The sequence below is a fragment of the Castanea sativa genome, chromosome 5, assembly GCF_040712315.1.
Source record: "Castanea sativa cultivar Marrone di Chiusa Pesio chromosome 5, ASM4071231v1".
In the NCBI taxonomy this organism is placed as follows: domain Eukaryota; kingdom Viridiplantae; phylum Streptophyta; class Magnoliopsida; order Fagales; family Fagaceae; genus Castanea; species Castanea sativa.
In genome coordinates this window covers 52,741,559-52,756,354 of record NC_134017.1, presented here as the reverse complement: position 1 = coordinate 52,756,354, position 14,796 = coordinate 52,741,559, and the positions used below count along the sequence as shown (strand labels likewise).

Below are 14,796 nucleotides of genomic sequence, written 5' to 3'. Positions count from 1 at the left end.
TTAGAATTGAAAGTGTGGATAATGCAAGATTTATGGGGTTTGATGCTAAATTTTAACATATTTGAAGTTTTAGCATGCCAGATACTGATGCTAAGTGTGAATTAGGACTTATTTAGTGGCAATTTGGTAAGAGATTTATAATAACGTTGTTCTTTTGTCAAAATATATGTAGGTAAAAAATTATGAAAATACGTTTAATATTATTTAAGTACTTAAATTGTTATTTAAACAACAGTAACAAACATCCCTTTAAAGTTTTGAACCACTAGAGGGAGTGCTGCCTTTGGATCTTCACTTGGATGGGTCCCACAACTTTAGTAGGTATAAAAAATTTCTCTGAGTCAATCACATGTCAAAGACTAGAGAGGTATCCAAGCTGATTGCTCCTTTTAGTCATTTTCATTTATAAAAGACAAAAATATTGCTGAGTTTTGACAATTTGCTACAACTTTTGGCAACCTATACCTATTTAGGGTTTGATAATATGCTCACGGTGCTAAAAAGTAAACCAAAACCAAAAATGCTCACAAGCGGCATTAAAAGTGTGAAGCATCAAACTGCCATGCTTTTGGTCCCCAAGGAAAACAAACTTCCCAGCTTTCTTTAATTTCCTACTGGACTAACAATCAAAAATATGAAACTAACGTCACAAACTCGATATTAATAAAAGGATTGTGTTGCACAAATCTACGAAAGAATCGCTCACAATTAAATTTTCCAATTGAATACATACACCAAGTTCGTGAATCCTCCACTAATGTAATGAGACAAATTGACAATGTCGCATTACTAATGAATATTGAATTTCATTGATGCCAGAAAATGAATCTATATCACAGGAACCTATATTTTCTTTTTAATGACTGAACAAAATGGAGAAATTTTGATATGTGACAATCTGCAATACTACAAAAAAATTTCTTTGGTATCATGTGCTGCCCTCTGCCACATTCTCAATGCATGCCCACCTCCAATTTTCTACTGTGATGCAGCAATGAGGGCGACTTTCCTCGGCACTATTGGAACATTTGCTTTAAAAGCTAAATTTGCAAGCAACATCTTCCAAATTCCCCTTATTTTACTCCCGCCTATATGTTTTGTGCACCCAACAAGAGATATCTATGCAACTCTTTTCAAGTCAAGATTCGTCAGGCCTGTAATAGTAAATTGTATTGCTAATCATCACATGCAGGTAAGTAAAAAAAAAGAAGAAAAAAAAAAGGGCTCAAAGATCCCCTTCTTTTATTCTCTCTTAACACGTGTGTGCATATATAATATATTAGAATCAAAGCTCTTCATGAATCCAAACTATGAAAGTTCACTCTCAATAACAATTAAGTGGCAGAAAGGCACGTACTGGTTAATGAGGGATCTGAACGAGAATGAATGCAATGAAATACACACACACACAAATGGCTGCCCCAGCAACAAAATTAGAAAACAACCGTCTGTTGTCTTTTGTGGGTATAAAAACTGTCTTCAGTGTATTGGTTAATTCAAAAAGGCGATGAGATATCTGCATAAGCAAATTCAGAGAGCAACGTGTTAGTACTGAGTGGCTTTCACAAAATCAGAGGGTAAAGAAGAAATATGCTTACTATGACATAAATGGCAGAAGTGAGCATGAAGTTAAGCATGGGATATTCTGGAATAAGAGAAAGGAGCCACTTAGGTTGTCCATTAGGCACATTTGATCTGCAGAAACATATATGGAAATTAGAAATGCACTTGAGTTAATCGTCAGCATAGTCTTCTCTTTTTGGGTGCTGTTTTTCTTATAGTCTCATACTTTCTTCTTATTTTTATCAATTTCTCTCTATACATTTGCATTTTATTAAACCTTTCAATATTATATTTTTATAAACTGTAGGAGGAAGAGAAGGGACTACCTTTACTTTAACATTATCTTAGAAGATGGAAAAAAAAATTTCAATGCTCTTTTAGAAATCTTATGAAAGCTTAAATACCTCATCCACCAAGAATAAAGATGGACATGCTTTTCACATCATGGTATCAATTCAATTCTAGGAAGGGTCACACAAGATTATGAACTCATATAAAGCAACAGAAGAGAAATAAAAATGAAAGCCACTATGCTTATGCATAAAGATGTGCTCAAACTAAACAAACATATTTTATAATGGCTATATAAAACATCACTAGGAAAATGAGGGAAAAATAAATGAAAATATGAATTAGATTACACACCTCAACCAGATATGGAATTGTGAAATATAGGTCTCCAAAGTTATCTTGCCAAGCCACCTAATAATACCAAGTAGACAATTAAGAAATCTCAAAATATGGTAGCAGAATACACAGAGGTTGAGGGGGTGGTTAAAGGGCAGAATGGTTTCATGATAGAGATAGAAAACGTACAAAAGAAAAGCTAAAGAGAAACTCCGAAACTGCTGAGTGAAATTCCGCAAGCAAATATAAACACTGAAATCATAAAGAAGGCGAAAATAAGATGCTGGAAAATGAAAAAGGAAATAACTGATTAAACATTTTGCATGTAATGCCATAATGTGATTCCCAAATAGGACCAATAAAACAACTACTCAATACGCACGTTATAGGAATCCATGATGTGTATGGATGGTATTTGTTGTATGTAACCTTGTCCAGCTTGTAAATACATTCATACCACAGATAACCAACCTGGAAAAAATTTAAATAAAGAAATAAAACCAATAAATTAGAAAACTCAATGGATTGGTTGGCTGCCTTATGGAACCAATCTTTTTCATCTTTTCTTGATTTCTTAGATTCTTGTAATTTTTGTTCTTGATTGTTTGACCCTTTGTACACTCCCTGTATACTAGGGTATTCCACCTTTTTTTTTTTTTTTTTTTTTTATATCAATAAACTTTTTACATATAAAAAAAAAAAAAAATCTATAAGAAGATAATAGAAACAACATGGTAACAAAATCAAGCAACTCACAAACATGGAAACTGCGACAATGCTTGCTTTGATTGAGACTCTCCTCTTGGTTTCACATTCCTCCAATCTCTCCATCCATTTCTCAACCTTAACATTAAAATATTTGAAAATTTTAGTAGTTGGCAGTTGGTGCAACAAGACAGCAAGATCTACCATACAACCAAACTTTCAGGGGATTACATTGGGGTGGTAGTATGCATATATCATTCCAATGATCCAAATATAGCGATCAAGTCCAGATCTGAAATGCCACTCATGTAATCGAGGGAGATCTGGTTTTGCAGGATCGGTATACCCTGTCATAAAAAGTAACGGTTATGTATATGCATAAGCCAGTAAGTCCACTTGTATTAAAAGGTCGTACCCAATGCACAAAGTAAGAATACATGAATTAAGAATAAAGAAAATCACCTTGAAAGTTGAGGGTGGTTATTTATCAGGATTTCATGTGGGGAACAAGGATAATGGATAGTTTCTTATTTCTCGTTCTTTGTTTGTGACTGACACATTCATTTATTGTAAGGTAAACTTGGAGGAGATTCTCTCTCTTTGGTGTATTCTTCTGTGTTTAGAGGCAAGTCTAATGACTCGAAAATTTTGGGCAGGAGTGAGATTGTCCATGTTGGACCAATTCAGGATGTGGATAATTTAGCTTATCTTTTAGGTTGTAAAGTGGGTGCCTCACCCATGACTTATTTGGGATGGCTGATTGGGTTGCCTTAGATTAAAAAATGGAAAAAATATCATAAGGTAGTTTTTTCCCCCCTAGGACAGAAGCTCATGGTCAAATTCTGAAGGCAGATAATCTTAGTAGGCAAAACATAATCATTGTTGATTGGTGTTGCATGTGCAAAGCAATGACAGGGACAACTGAAATCTTTTCTTGCATTGTCCCTAGGGAGCTTTGTTTGTTGGCTTTTGCTTCATTTGGAGTAGCTTGGGTAATGTAATGCCGAACTTGGTACAGGATCTTTTAGCATATCGGAGAGCTAGCACCGAGCAATCAATGTTTAGATGTGTGGAATGCTATTCCATTGTAATTGATCCAGTGCATTTGGAGGGAGTGAAATGCTAAACTGTTTGATGGTCTTGTGGACTCCTAGCTTCACTTGAGACTTTCACTCTTTAGATCTTTGTTTGAATGGTTAATGGATATTATGGATTTAGCTTGTAATTCTTTTAGGGAGTTTTTAGCTTTTTATAATGTTAGATGTTAGATCTTTGGAAGTGCTCTTGTATTCTCCCATGTAGGGCTTCACCCTCTTCCTTTTTATTATATTTCTTTTGGGGAAAAATAAAGGAAAAAGAAACGGACCACAAAGTATGAGACCCGACCAAAACACATCCCAACCAAAAGCCCCAAAAAAATGTCATCTTTAAACTTTTGTACAATTGATTGCTGTCACATTTCTGCTAAGTTCACTTAGAGTTAAATCAAGCAAGCTTAATCGCTGAGCTATGAAATGACTTGCTAACTTCCAGGTCAATAATAAATGTAGCAGAAAATTAAAACCAAAAGACAGAAGATAGGTTACTAACCTAAAAGGAATGCTAGAGGACGCCAGAATATTTCAAAAAATCCCGGGATTTCCCATATCAAGATGACCACAAGAAAGCTTGCAAGAAACTTCACAGCCATCACTGATCTTATCTCGTTATACTTGTTAAAAATCCCAAGGGCTCCATACACCATTACAGTGAAAAGCGTGTGCATAGGGCAGATATAGTACAACATATAGTCATTGTTCAGAACAATGCAGCAAAATGCCACAAAGAAATTTAACCGCCACATCATCTGTTTCATATAATAAGGATTTAGAAGATCATAGATTAAAAATATATACAGAAAAAAAAAGAAAAAAAGAAAGAAAGATAGTAAGTCAAATAATAAATGATTATACATTTTATATTCAGTAAATTAAAAGGTTACCTGAGTAAAACGTGCAATGCTAAAATCCTTTCTAATATAATAATAGGAAAAGTTGCCAAATCCAGTCAAAAAAACATATGCAGCAATAAAGACGCGTATTGCATTGTATATCTCTGTTGCAGCAAAGTAATGGTACAGTAAAAATAGGACCTGCCAAAACATAAAAGAAAATTGAAATGCAGTCAATGACAACTTGTAAAGTAGATTCACTAACCCAGGTAAAAATACTTATTAAAGCTAATTATATAAAAGATGACTGTAACAATAAATTGATAAATGTAGCATACTGTGCACACAAGCAGTTTCAGATATTAAATTAATATATGAGATTCAATACATCAGAAAAGAATGTTTTTTGATTAGTGATATATTAGCAAAGAATGTTACAGTCTCAAATCTGTTATCATTCAATAATTAAAAACCAAAATCATATCAATCCATCAAATAGGCTCACGGTTTCTTTGCAGCATCTATTATCAAAATCATAATGCAAGGCTAAAATTAACAAACGAGAAAGCATGTAGCCAAATTTTAATAATGTCTGGAACAAAATGAATGACAACTAATGTAAATTAAACTAGTTTTTCATATGAACACAAAGTAGTGCCAGAATACAATTATCCAAAATAAATAAAGCATGAAGTAGCGGGCATACGTTTGAGAGAAGTTAAATGCATTACATATGTTTTCCCAAGTAAAAAGCTACAGCAATGCAACTAAGTACAAGTTATGAGCTTAAAAAAAAAAATACTTGCCTGCATCCATCCTTTCCACTCCTCAGTTTGATGCCGATTAAGGTAAAGTAGGGATTTTCCAGAGAATGCTGACATGTCACTATGTTTTTTCAAAGAGGTAAATGCTGAAACTATGATCAGGAGAATGTTGAGAAAGAGGAAAAGATCCCGATTGTAATTCTGCCCAAAAAAGCCACCAAAAATTGATCAAAATTGTCAATAATAAATTGCAGCCAATTGTGTTTATCAACATGTGAATTTAAACATGACTCTAACATCATCACCTGTTAGCTAGAAATAGACTGTTGGGAAAACAAGGTCATAAAAAAAATGCATCACATTGAGTAGCATGGTTATTATTATATTCTCTTGTACTAATAACTTAATAGAATAGTACATTTTGGCTACAAATAAACTGTAGCATAAAAATTTGAATTTCTAGCCCAGCTAAATAATAAATAAACAAATAAAAGCAAAAAGTTTTAGGCTATCATCTTGTGAGGCTTTCCACCAAGTGTTGAATAGAGAGAGTTCTTTATTATTGCCAATGACCTTATCTTCACCTTTTCTTCTGAGAGAGGGCGTTGTTTGAGCTATAGCTCATTGGCATGTTGAAAAAGGGGGGACCAAGGAAGGAAGGAAGAAAATTTCTATTTTCCTAACCTGGAAGAAGTTCATAGATTACAACTTAACCCCGTATCTTTATATAGATGAAGCTGGTCAGGCCCAATGGAAGGTACTCAAATCCACATAAATAATAATAATAATAACAAAAATGATTTTATTTTATTTTTCTTTTAGGGGCAGGGGCATGAACAGATATAAGGCAACACTATAATGAGGAAGAAAAGAACTAGAGTCCAGAATTAAATAGAAAGCAAGTGCCTCACTGCCTTGTGTGATAAGTATGCAACTATGCAACACAACATCTTAGGGAAGCAAGTGAGAGCAAAGGCGTTAATTAACTATATATATATGGGATTAAAGAAATATGTTCTATGAGCAGGAGAAATGCACCTTTGTAGATTCTCCCAGTAATTTTGTTCGATCACATATGTAGAAATAGACCAGAATTGCCCCCAACTCAGACCTACAGCATGCAGTTATGATATGAAGATTGAAAGAATGCTAATTTTGTATATCAAAAAAAAAAAAAGATAATGACTTACATTGCTCTCAAAGTTGCTCTATTTTCTAGCAAGAAAGAGTCATCCATTGTCAGAAACCTAGTAACATGAGAAGCAGAAGGTAAGAACACCCAAAGATAATCAAAGCAGAACTCCAAAAGAATACATAATAGCAAGTTACCTAATTAGGTTCATTTTAATGGATGTACTATGAAACTTTGCAGATGCTGATCTTGGGAGGCCTCCTTCCAGCAAAGCAGCCCGATCATCTTCTTTGATTGTCTCCTTTCCCAATTCATCTAGATTAACGTCTGAATGACTGCAACCCAGAAAGTATTTTGCATCAAGAAAAATTATGATGAAAAGTCGTATATTATTTCTTCCTTCCATATTTATAAATAAAAATCTTCTCAATTTTGAATATATTCATTAAACAGAGTCTTGGAGACTTAAGTGTATCAAAGCCCAAAAGGATGACCCATTTGATTTATAATCATATTACATATTTGGAAACTAAATAAATACTCCCTCATCCTAAATAGTTTGTCCAATTTAAGAAATGATAAAGTTGGGCTACAAACTTGGTTGTAGTTTAAGGCTACAACTTGACTCAATATCTTTTTATTAAATGTGAATTTTGACAAATTCACCATTGATTTACATTTTCTTCTTATATCTTCCATGTTTGAAAATTTTCTAGAAGATCAAATATCAATAGCTATGTCATCAATCATTTAAATTGCAAGTTTTTGTAGTTTAAAATTATGCATAAAAAATATAGTAAATAATATTTGATTAGCACAAAATTTTATACGTGTGTTAAGAGCCTAAAGAATATGCAATCCAATGGTTAGATTTTCAACATATGTAGTAATGTTAATTTTTTTAAAGAAAGTTGTAGCCAAACTGTGTCTTTTAAGAAACCAACTTTTTAAGGGAGCGTCATTTAATGCATTAGTAAAAAGTTACTAATTTCCAAAATTAGTCTTTGTTATTTAAACTCAAATAAAGCAAATGGAAAGAAGTATTGACTTCTCAAATAAAGTACATGGTTAGCTAGAAAAGTTATAATAATTGTGTTTATTAACTTTTCAAAGTGGACAATATTTTGGTACGTCCTAAAATGGAAGAGTAGAAAAACAATGTCAGACAAAGGGATTATAATTTAAGAAACCGCTACATCACATGGAGATCACATGTTCTTAAAACAATTTAAATGATAAAATTAGTAGAATCAATAGTTTCTAGTGTTTGATAGATATTAATGAAGTTCTAATAATAACAACTGCATGCTTACTATTATTAATTAATATAAAACTTCCTACCATAAAATCATTGGATCATAAAAATATTTGTGTAAACCAATTGCATAAGGTACATATAATCACAGTAAGAGCTTACTCTGAAGGTCTTCGTTACCTAAAAGTATCATTCCATGAATTTCTTCTCTAATTCTTTCCTCTACTCCTCATTTTCTCATACTAAGTCTTTAAATGACAGAACTAACATAGAGTTTCATCATCTTCAAAATCATAGTCAATGTATGTGATTTTGTCCCCCTTTCCTCTTTGCTTCCATCAACTCACTCTCATATCCTATCTCTGTTTCCTCTCTTTCTCTTGTTTTTCTTCAGCATTAATATACTATATGCTCCTTCCTTAGGGATGGCAACATCACCACTTTTAATCCTCATAGGGCAGGTTAGGGAGCATGCATATGGGATTTCAGTATTTGGGTTTGTGTGTAGAGTGTAGACAATCATTAAAGGACTAGGTTTGGAATAAGTTTTGGAATAAAGAGGTTAGGTTCTGAACCCTACCCCCAAGTAGTTTTTCCTAATAAGTACCCTATAAAAAAAAAGGTCATATCCAGTGCACAAAGCTCTCACTTCTGCAGGGGTTTAAAAGAGATGATTGGTAGGTAGCCTTACACAATTTTTTTAAAGATGCCAATTCCCTGGAATGAATACCCTACCAATGGTCAAAAAATAGTAGTAATGCTAATAAGTGACCCTCCCCACTTTTATATTCTTCAAAAATCTTTGACCACATTAAGCCCCAATACAGCCCCCATTTTCATCTAGTGTTGCCTCAGTCATAATTCCGCAATTGTTGTAGTCTGATGCTTTTTTTTTTTTTTTTTAACCATGCTCATTCTTTTTTCTTTTTTCTTCTTTGATAAGTAAAAGAGTAGAGATAAAAACCATGTTCCTTCTCTCTCTCTCTCTCTCTCTCTCTCTCTCCCCCTCCCCCCAAGCCACTTCCCCTTCTTAAATCCTTTAATTCTTTTTTAGATTTCCTCAAGAATTATAGGAATAGAAAATAAGAATTTCAATATTTTTTTTTCTCACAATTGCTTTGTCTCATCTGGATGCTGTGACTGAAAATGGTACTTTTCTGTTTGGGTGCCACTAAACTCATGTTAAGGGAACATAATAATGCAGGAAGGATCAGAGCCAAGTCTCCCCAATTCTAAATAAGACAAGTTAGGGTAGGGTTTATCACTTCAAATTTCTTTTTCCTTTTTTAGATAAGTAACACCATGTTTGAATACAGAAATTGATCTTGGTCATAAGCTAAAGTTTGCCTCAAACTTTTAAACAAATTACACAAACTAAGCTTGAAGATCTTAATAGCTAAACTAATTAAATCACATTCCTTACCAAATTACAGGTTTTCTATAAAAATCACTTCAAATTTCTTTTCTATGTATAAGCAGACACTTATTTTCTATTTAATACTTTACGATGAAAATTCATAATTGAGATTAAAATCAATGGCCGCCTTATGGTTTAATGGCATTCTATCCCCTTTGTGGAGTTGGTTCCAGGGTTTGATTCCTCCATCTGACATTAAGCCAAAGGAAATTTAACATAAAAAAAGTTTATCATATGGAATAACAAAATTTACTACCAAGCAGAGGGACTAATCACAATTATCTACCATATTATTTCTTCAGTAAACGGCTTGCCAGTCAAAAACCGATACCTCAAAATAAGATGTTGGGCCTTTTGCTCACAATTTAGATCCATCAGACACCTTTGCTCAACAGACCAAGAAACCTACCAAGCAAACTATTTCAACTCTCTCTCTCTCTCTCTCTCCTACAAACGCTCCTAAAAAGCAGAGCGTATTGCACAGACACCAAACAGAGTATCAGAATTAATTCTCTCAGTACAATAGTACAGGGCCATGAGGTCCTATGTCAATTGACTCTTAAAGAGGCTCAATGGGTTACATACAATTAAAAATATATATTTTTTAAAATAAAATCTAGGTAACACTTCTGTCCTTAAATAATTCATATATTGTTTCCACCATTTACGAGGAAAAAACTTAATATAGGCAAGCCCCACATTCTTGAATACTCATATAACAAAAGCTTAAAAAAGAATAAGCTCAGTAAATATTTATGGGCAAAATAAAGGAAGCAGATGCATATTAATTATTGGTTAAAAAACATAATATAAAAGCAAGTGTATTTCAAACAATAGCACTATAGATTAGAAAGCTCAATTCATCAAGTTTGTAGCTCTCCATGTTGACAAAAGAAACTTACACTTTAGAAGGATGTGAAGATTTCTTATATTCTAGAAACTCTGCATATATCCATGAGACGAAAATTGGGATAATTCCAAGCAAAAAGGACACCTAGGACATATAAAGGGAAGCTTCATTTGGTATCAGTCAAATTAGTCAAAGGAAAAAAGAACTAAGCAGTAATGAGCAAACAGAACAAGAAAAGAAATTCAGAAGATGCAGCTCCATATTGATTGCCATTTAACTTGACATTGTACAAGAGAATATAGTTCCTCAATCAACTCCACCATATAATAATGAAAAAAATTCAAATCTTAATAGGTGTTCTCTCAGGGAGAAAACTAAAATAAAAAACCAACAAAAAAAAAACAAAACAAAAAGAATAAAAAAGGAGTATTGGTATATTCACCAAAGAAAAGAAAAATCCCAAGTTCTGAAGCCAAATTGAGTTGTCAATGATTTCACATATTAACATTAATTATACTAGTATCCCAAAAAAAAAAAAAAAATCCGTTTGGTGCACCAAAGTAGTTACAAAAGACTAGGACATTTTGATGTGAATCGTGTGATTTTGGTACAACACAGGGAGATTGCCATTTTAAATTGAAAAAATAAATTAAATAATTTTCTTACAGTCAAGTAAGACTAAGCTGATGAACTAATTTTTGTACACCAGAACAAGTTAATAGGACACCTCCCCCCCCCCCCCCACCCCACCCAGTCTTTTTCACCACAGAGGAGGGACACGGGGACATTAAAAAAAAAAAATAGAGAGAGAAGGATGATTTTATGTTAAGATAATTTTCGGAGCAATTTAGCATACACTGTCTAATTATTTTTATTGAATTACATAATTTCCTATAATAAAACATAATTGTTATGTCCATCCACTGTCCGTTAGATGCAAGTACACAGCATGTTAGGCATTTGGAGTTGGACAAAGGTGTCCAGGTAGGAAAAAAATTGTGCACGGAATGATGTCCAATAGAAACACGGATCTTTTAAAGAGTACTTATGCTATTGAGTCCTCGTATCAATGGGGAAAAAAAGTATCTTCACCCACTTTAATTGAGGAGAGTAGTCAATTTTGGGGAGAGTAACTTGATCCAGTAAGAAAGTTTTGATACATGAAATAGTCATTTCAAATGATTTACACCCAATCTACAAGATCTTATTGATTCCGAGTAATGATCTGCAATTTGATTTACACCTAACTAACAAAAAAAAAAAAAATGGTTACTAAGTTAACAAGTACTCTATATGGTAAAAACAGAGAGTAATAACAGAAGAATTTGAACCATGACAAATTCTAGTCATAAATAGAAAGACCGAGATTCATTAATATTACTTCAGACTTTGCAGCAAATGCATTACTTTAAAAAAAAAAAAAATCCAATACACGAATCTACACAAAAAAAAACACTTAGCATATCTGGATAAACAACCAATATATCATCTCCACATAACAAAAATACGCGTAATCGACATCACACAAGAAATACAATCCTGGTTAGATCAAGTACTCACTCTCAAAATTTTCATACAAACCACACAAAAGGAAATAGAATTCCACGTTTTTGAATGAAATCACACCACAAGCTACCACGCAGATCTTTCAGCACAAAGTACATATTCACTATTCAATTGAATTCAGATAACCGTACCTGCCCCGGCGTAATTGGCGACGAAACCACCATTTTCTGGTGGCGCAAAATCGGTTCTAAACTGCAGCAAAAAAAAAAAAAAAAAAAAAAAATTGAAACAAAAAACTGTAAGCCACAAAAACGATGAATCCGAAAAATTGAAATCGCAGATCGTGAAGAAAAAGTACCTGTGAGGCTTAGGCGTAGAAAAGAGAGCGTGTTGACTTTGATTAGCTCTCTAGAACATTGGGGCATATGAATGGAAAACGAGAGAGATATAGAGAGAGAGAGAGAGAGATCTGAGTAGATGAAAAAGAAGAAGAAGGAAAGGCTTTCGCTTAAAGAATAGAGAAAATGTCGGAGGGTACGTCTCTCTCACACACACACTCTCTTTCTTTCGCTCTGCGCTTGCTTGCTTATCGGTTGTTAATTACATAGCTGTTGAGGTGGGTACGGTTGTGGTGGTTGTGCTTTTGTTTTCGTAATACTACCAAATTTTTTACTCTATTGACTCAACTCCAGTTTTGAGTTTAAAATTTATTTATTTCCATTTTTGTTGGAGCAATTTAATACCACAAACTAACTCAGGACTTTTGCCGCAATTATCACTTTCACGTTAATCTCATTAACCATTAACTATACGAGGAGTTGTGGGAAAAAAAAAAAAAATATATATATATATATATATATATATAGTAAACTACATATTAAGTCACTATCTTTTACATAATATTTTAATTTGATTCCTAACCTTTCAATTGTGTTTATAGGGACACGATTTTCAGACCAAGCCCAAAATGTAAGGGATCTTGGCCCAATGAACCCAGTACAATAAATTTGTAGAGAGTGGGTTAAAGAGCTAGGTTTTAGTGCATGGATAACAGTTAATATGGTTTTGGATGATGAGCCAACAAGAATTGAACCCGGTTTGCCGAGAAAGTTTGTTCTCGGCCCAGTCTGAGAAGCTCTGTTCTAGTATATTTTGAATAACAATAATTACAGGAGTTATTGAGATTGCTACAGTGTTTTCTCTTCCCCTTTTTCCATCCTCTCCTCTTCATGAAGGGCCTCTTCCATTACACTTGTTGATCTTTTGAGCCACCACTTGAGTGTTTGTCCCATCAGATAGCCTTTCTGGCCTTCTGTGAGTTACGGTTGTTGAAGTAGCACTGTTTAGCCACTGTTTAGGGATCTTTTCCACATAAATGCGGTCAGAAAGTTAATTGCAATGCATTCAATGCCATATAGCAGCTTTCCCTTAGATATTTCTGAGTCCTTATCCTTTTTGTACGTTTATGATGTTCGTCCATATCATTAGAACTTCCTGAAAGGTCACTTTGATCATTAGGATCCATACCCAATCTGCGTTTAGCTTATCCGAGGAGATATTCCTCCTCGGACTCGGACCACTCACACTCTCGGCCAAAGCCCCACGCTCTCGGCCAAAGTCCAAAAATCCAATTGTATGATTTGGGCCCATGACCCCACAGTGTCAATTTAGTCTCTAAATTTCAATGTCGTGTCAATTTAGTTCCTATCATTATATCTTGGATAGAAATTGATAACATGTCAAATGGCAAAAATAAAATTTTAGTGCACTGTCACATTGATGAAAACTATTTTTTAATTTTTGCCATTAGACGCATTATCAATTTTATATATATGACTATTTGCTACATACTTAGAAAATAAGATATGACTATTTGTTTATATTACTGTTAGGTGTGTTATGATTGGAGAGTTGGGTTTTGGCTTTAGATCGTACTTGCTTGTTTGACCTTTTCCAAAGATTTAAAAATTGAATGAGCAAAACGTGTCTTAATAAAGACTTCATTCATGGATTAGGTGATGATGTTATATAAAATTGGTTATGCTTTGATCATTGTGAGTTTAACCATCAATTTTGGTACACTCTTGTTGAGTCTTGTCTTTGTTTAGCTTCTGACCAAAGAAAACATGAAAGCACCTGGTTTATTTTTTAATATTTATCCAATCAAAGGACTCAATGGGAAAAGGGCTCAATGGTATTTTGAGTTTGCCATTTATTTTCTCAGTATATCGTGTCTCCATAATTGAAAATATCAAAATATGTTAGGGGCACACCCAAGCTCATAACATGTTCAAGTGTCACATTGTGAATGGTATACTTGTTTTTTTTTCCTTTTTTTTTTTTTGTCATTAAGTTTTTGTGGTAATTGCCACAAAAGAGACCAATTTTTATGTATCCTGCAATCAGTTATGAGCATTATCCTGAGATGATCTCAATAATAATTTCTTGCTAATAACATTTTACTATGTGCTACCCTTTGGCAAAAAAATAAAAAATATATGTCCCATCCAAAATAAATAATTTTTTAGGATGTAATAATAAATTGGCTCAAATCAGCTTCCAATTATAACTTTTATTAGGTGTTGATTTCTTTTTCTCCTTGTGATGTGGTAGAAAGAAATGCTTGGCTCTGTTTTCATAAAAAAATATTATGTTTTTCTACTGATTCACATAATCCCCCCTTCCAAAACTTTTTGTGCCACTTTGACTCGAACTGAAGATGATTCATATTTCATGTAAGAGTAGTAGTGACAGAGATCATGTTAATGGCAACGATGAAGCTAGTGTGTGATGTTGACAATGGGATTAGTGATGTTGATTTGGTGGTTGCAATGAGCATTGGTAATGGTGGAAGTATAGCGATCATGGCGGTTGTAGTAGTGGTGGTGTGGTGGCGATGAAGGGAGTGGTGAAAGTGATGGCAACAATGGTAGTTTTGAAGATGGTAATGGTGGTGGTGTCGATACAATTAATGGACCCATAAGCCATGAAACACATCAAACACTGAAAAATACAGGGGAGAAAAATTGCCCCAAACAAACCATGTA

The 14,796-nt window shown here is 33.6% G+C and overlaps 1 protein-coding gene across 2 annotated transcripts; it reads right to left on the bottom strand.

Moving 5' to 3' along the window:
* Window positions 1-632: 632 nt before the first annotated feature.
* On the bottom strand, window positions 633-12,323 carry LOC142636771 (protein REDUCED WALL ACETYLATION 1-like). 2 transcript variants are annotated; one of them, XM_075811064.1, is made up of 17 exons: window positions 12,108-12,323; window positions 11,941-12,001; window positions 10,296-10,387; window positions 6,919-7,056; window positions 6,780-6,836; window positions 6,628-6,700; window positions 5,632-5,790; window positions 4,877-5,026; window positions 4,486-4,741; window positions 3,127-3,242; window positions 2,947-3,033; window positions 2,573-2,661; window positions 2,380-2,442; window positions 2,209-2,265; window positions 1,599-1,695; window positions 1,358-1,516; window positions 633-1,154 (listed from the first exon to the last, which is right to left on the bottom strand). In XM_075811064.1, exons 2-16 carry the CDS (start codon window positions 11,971-11,973, stop codon window positions 1,361-1,363), a joined length of 1,623 nt encoding a protein of 540 aa, XP_075667179.1. In that variant the 5' UTR covers window positions 11,974-12,001; window positions 12,108-12,323; the 3' UTR covers window positions 633-1,154; window positions 1,358-1,360. The 2 variants fall into 2 exon arrangements, with proteins under 2 accessions (XP_075667179.1, XP_075667178.1); XM_075811063.1 differs by having other exon boundaries at window positions 11,941-11,996; window positions 12,108-12,320.
* Window positions 12,324-14,796: the final 2,473 nt, after the last annotated feature.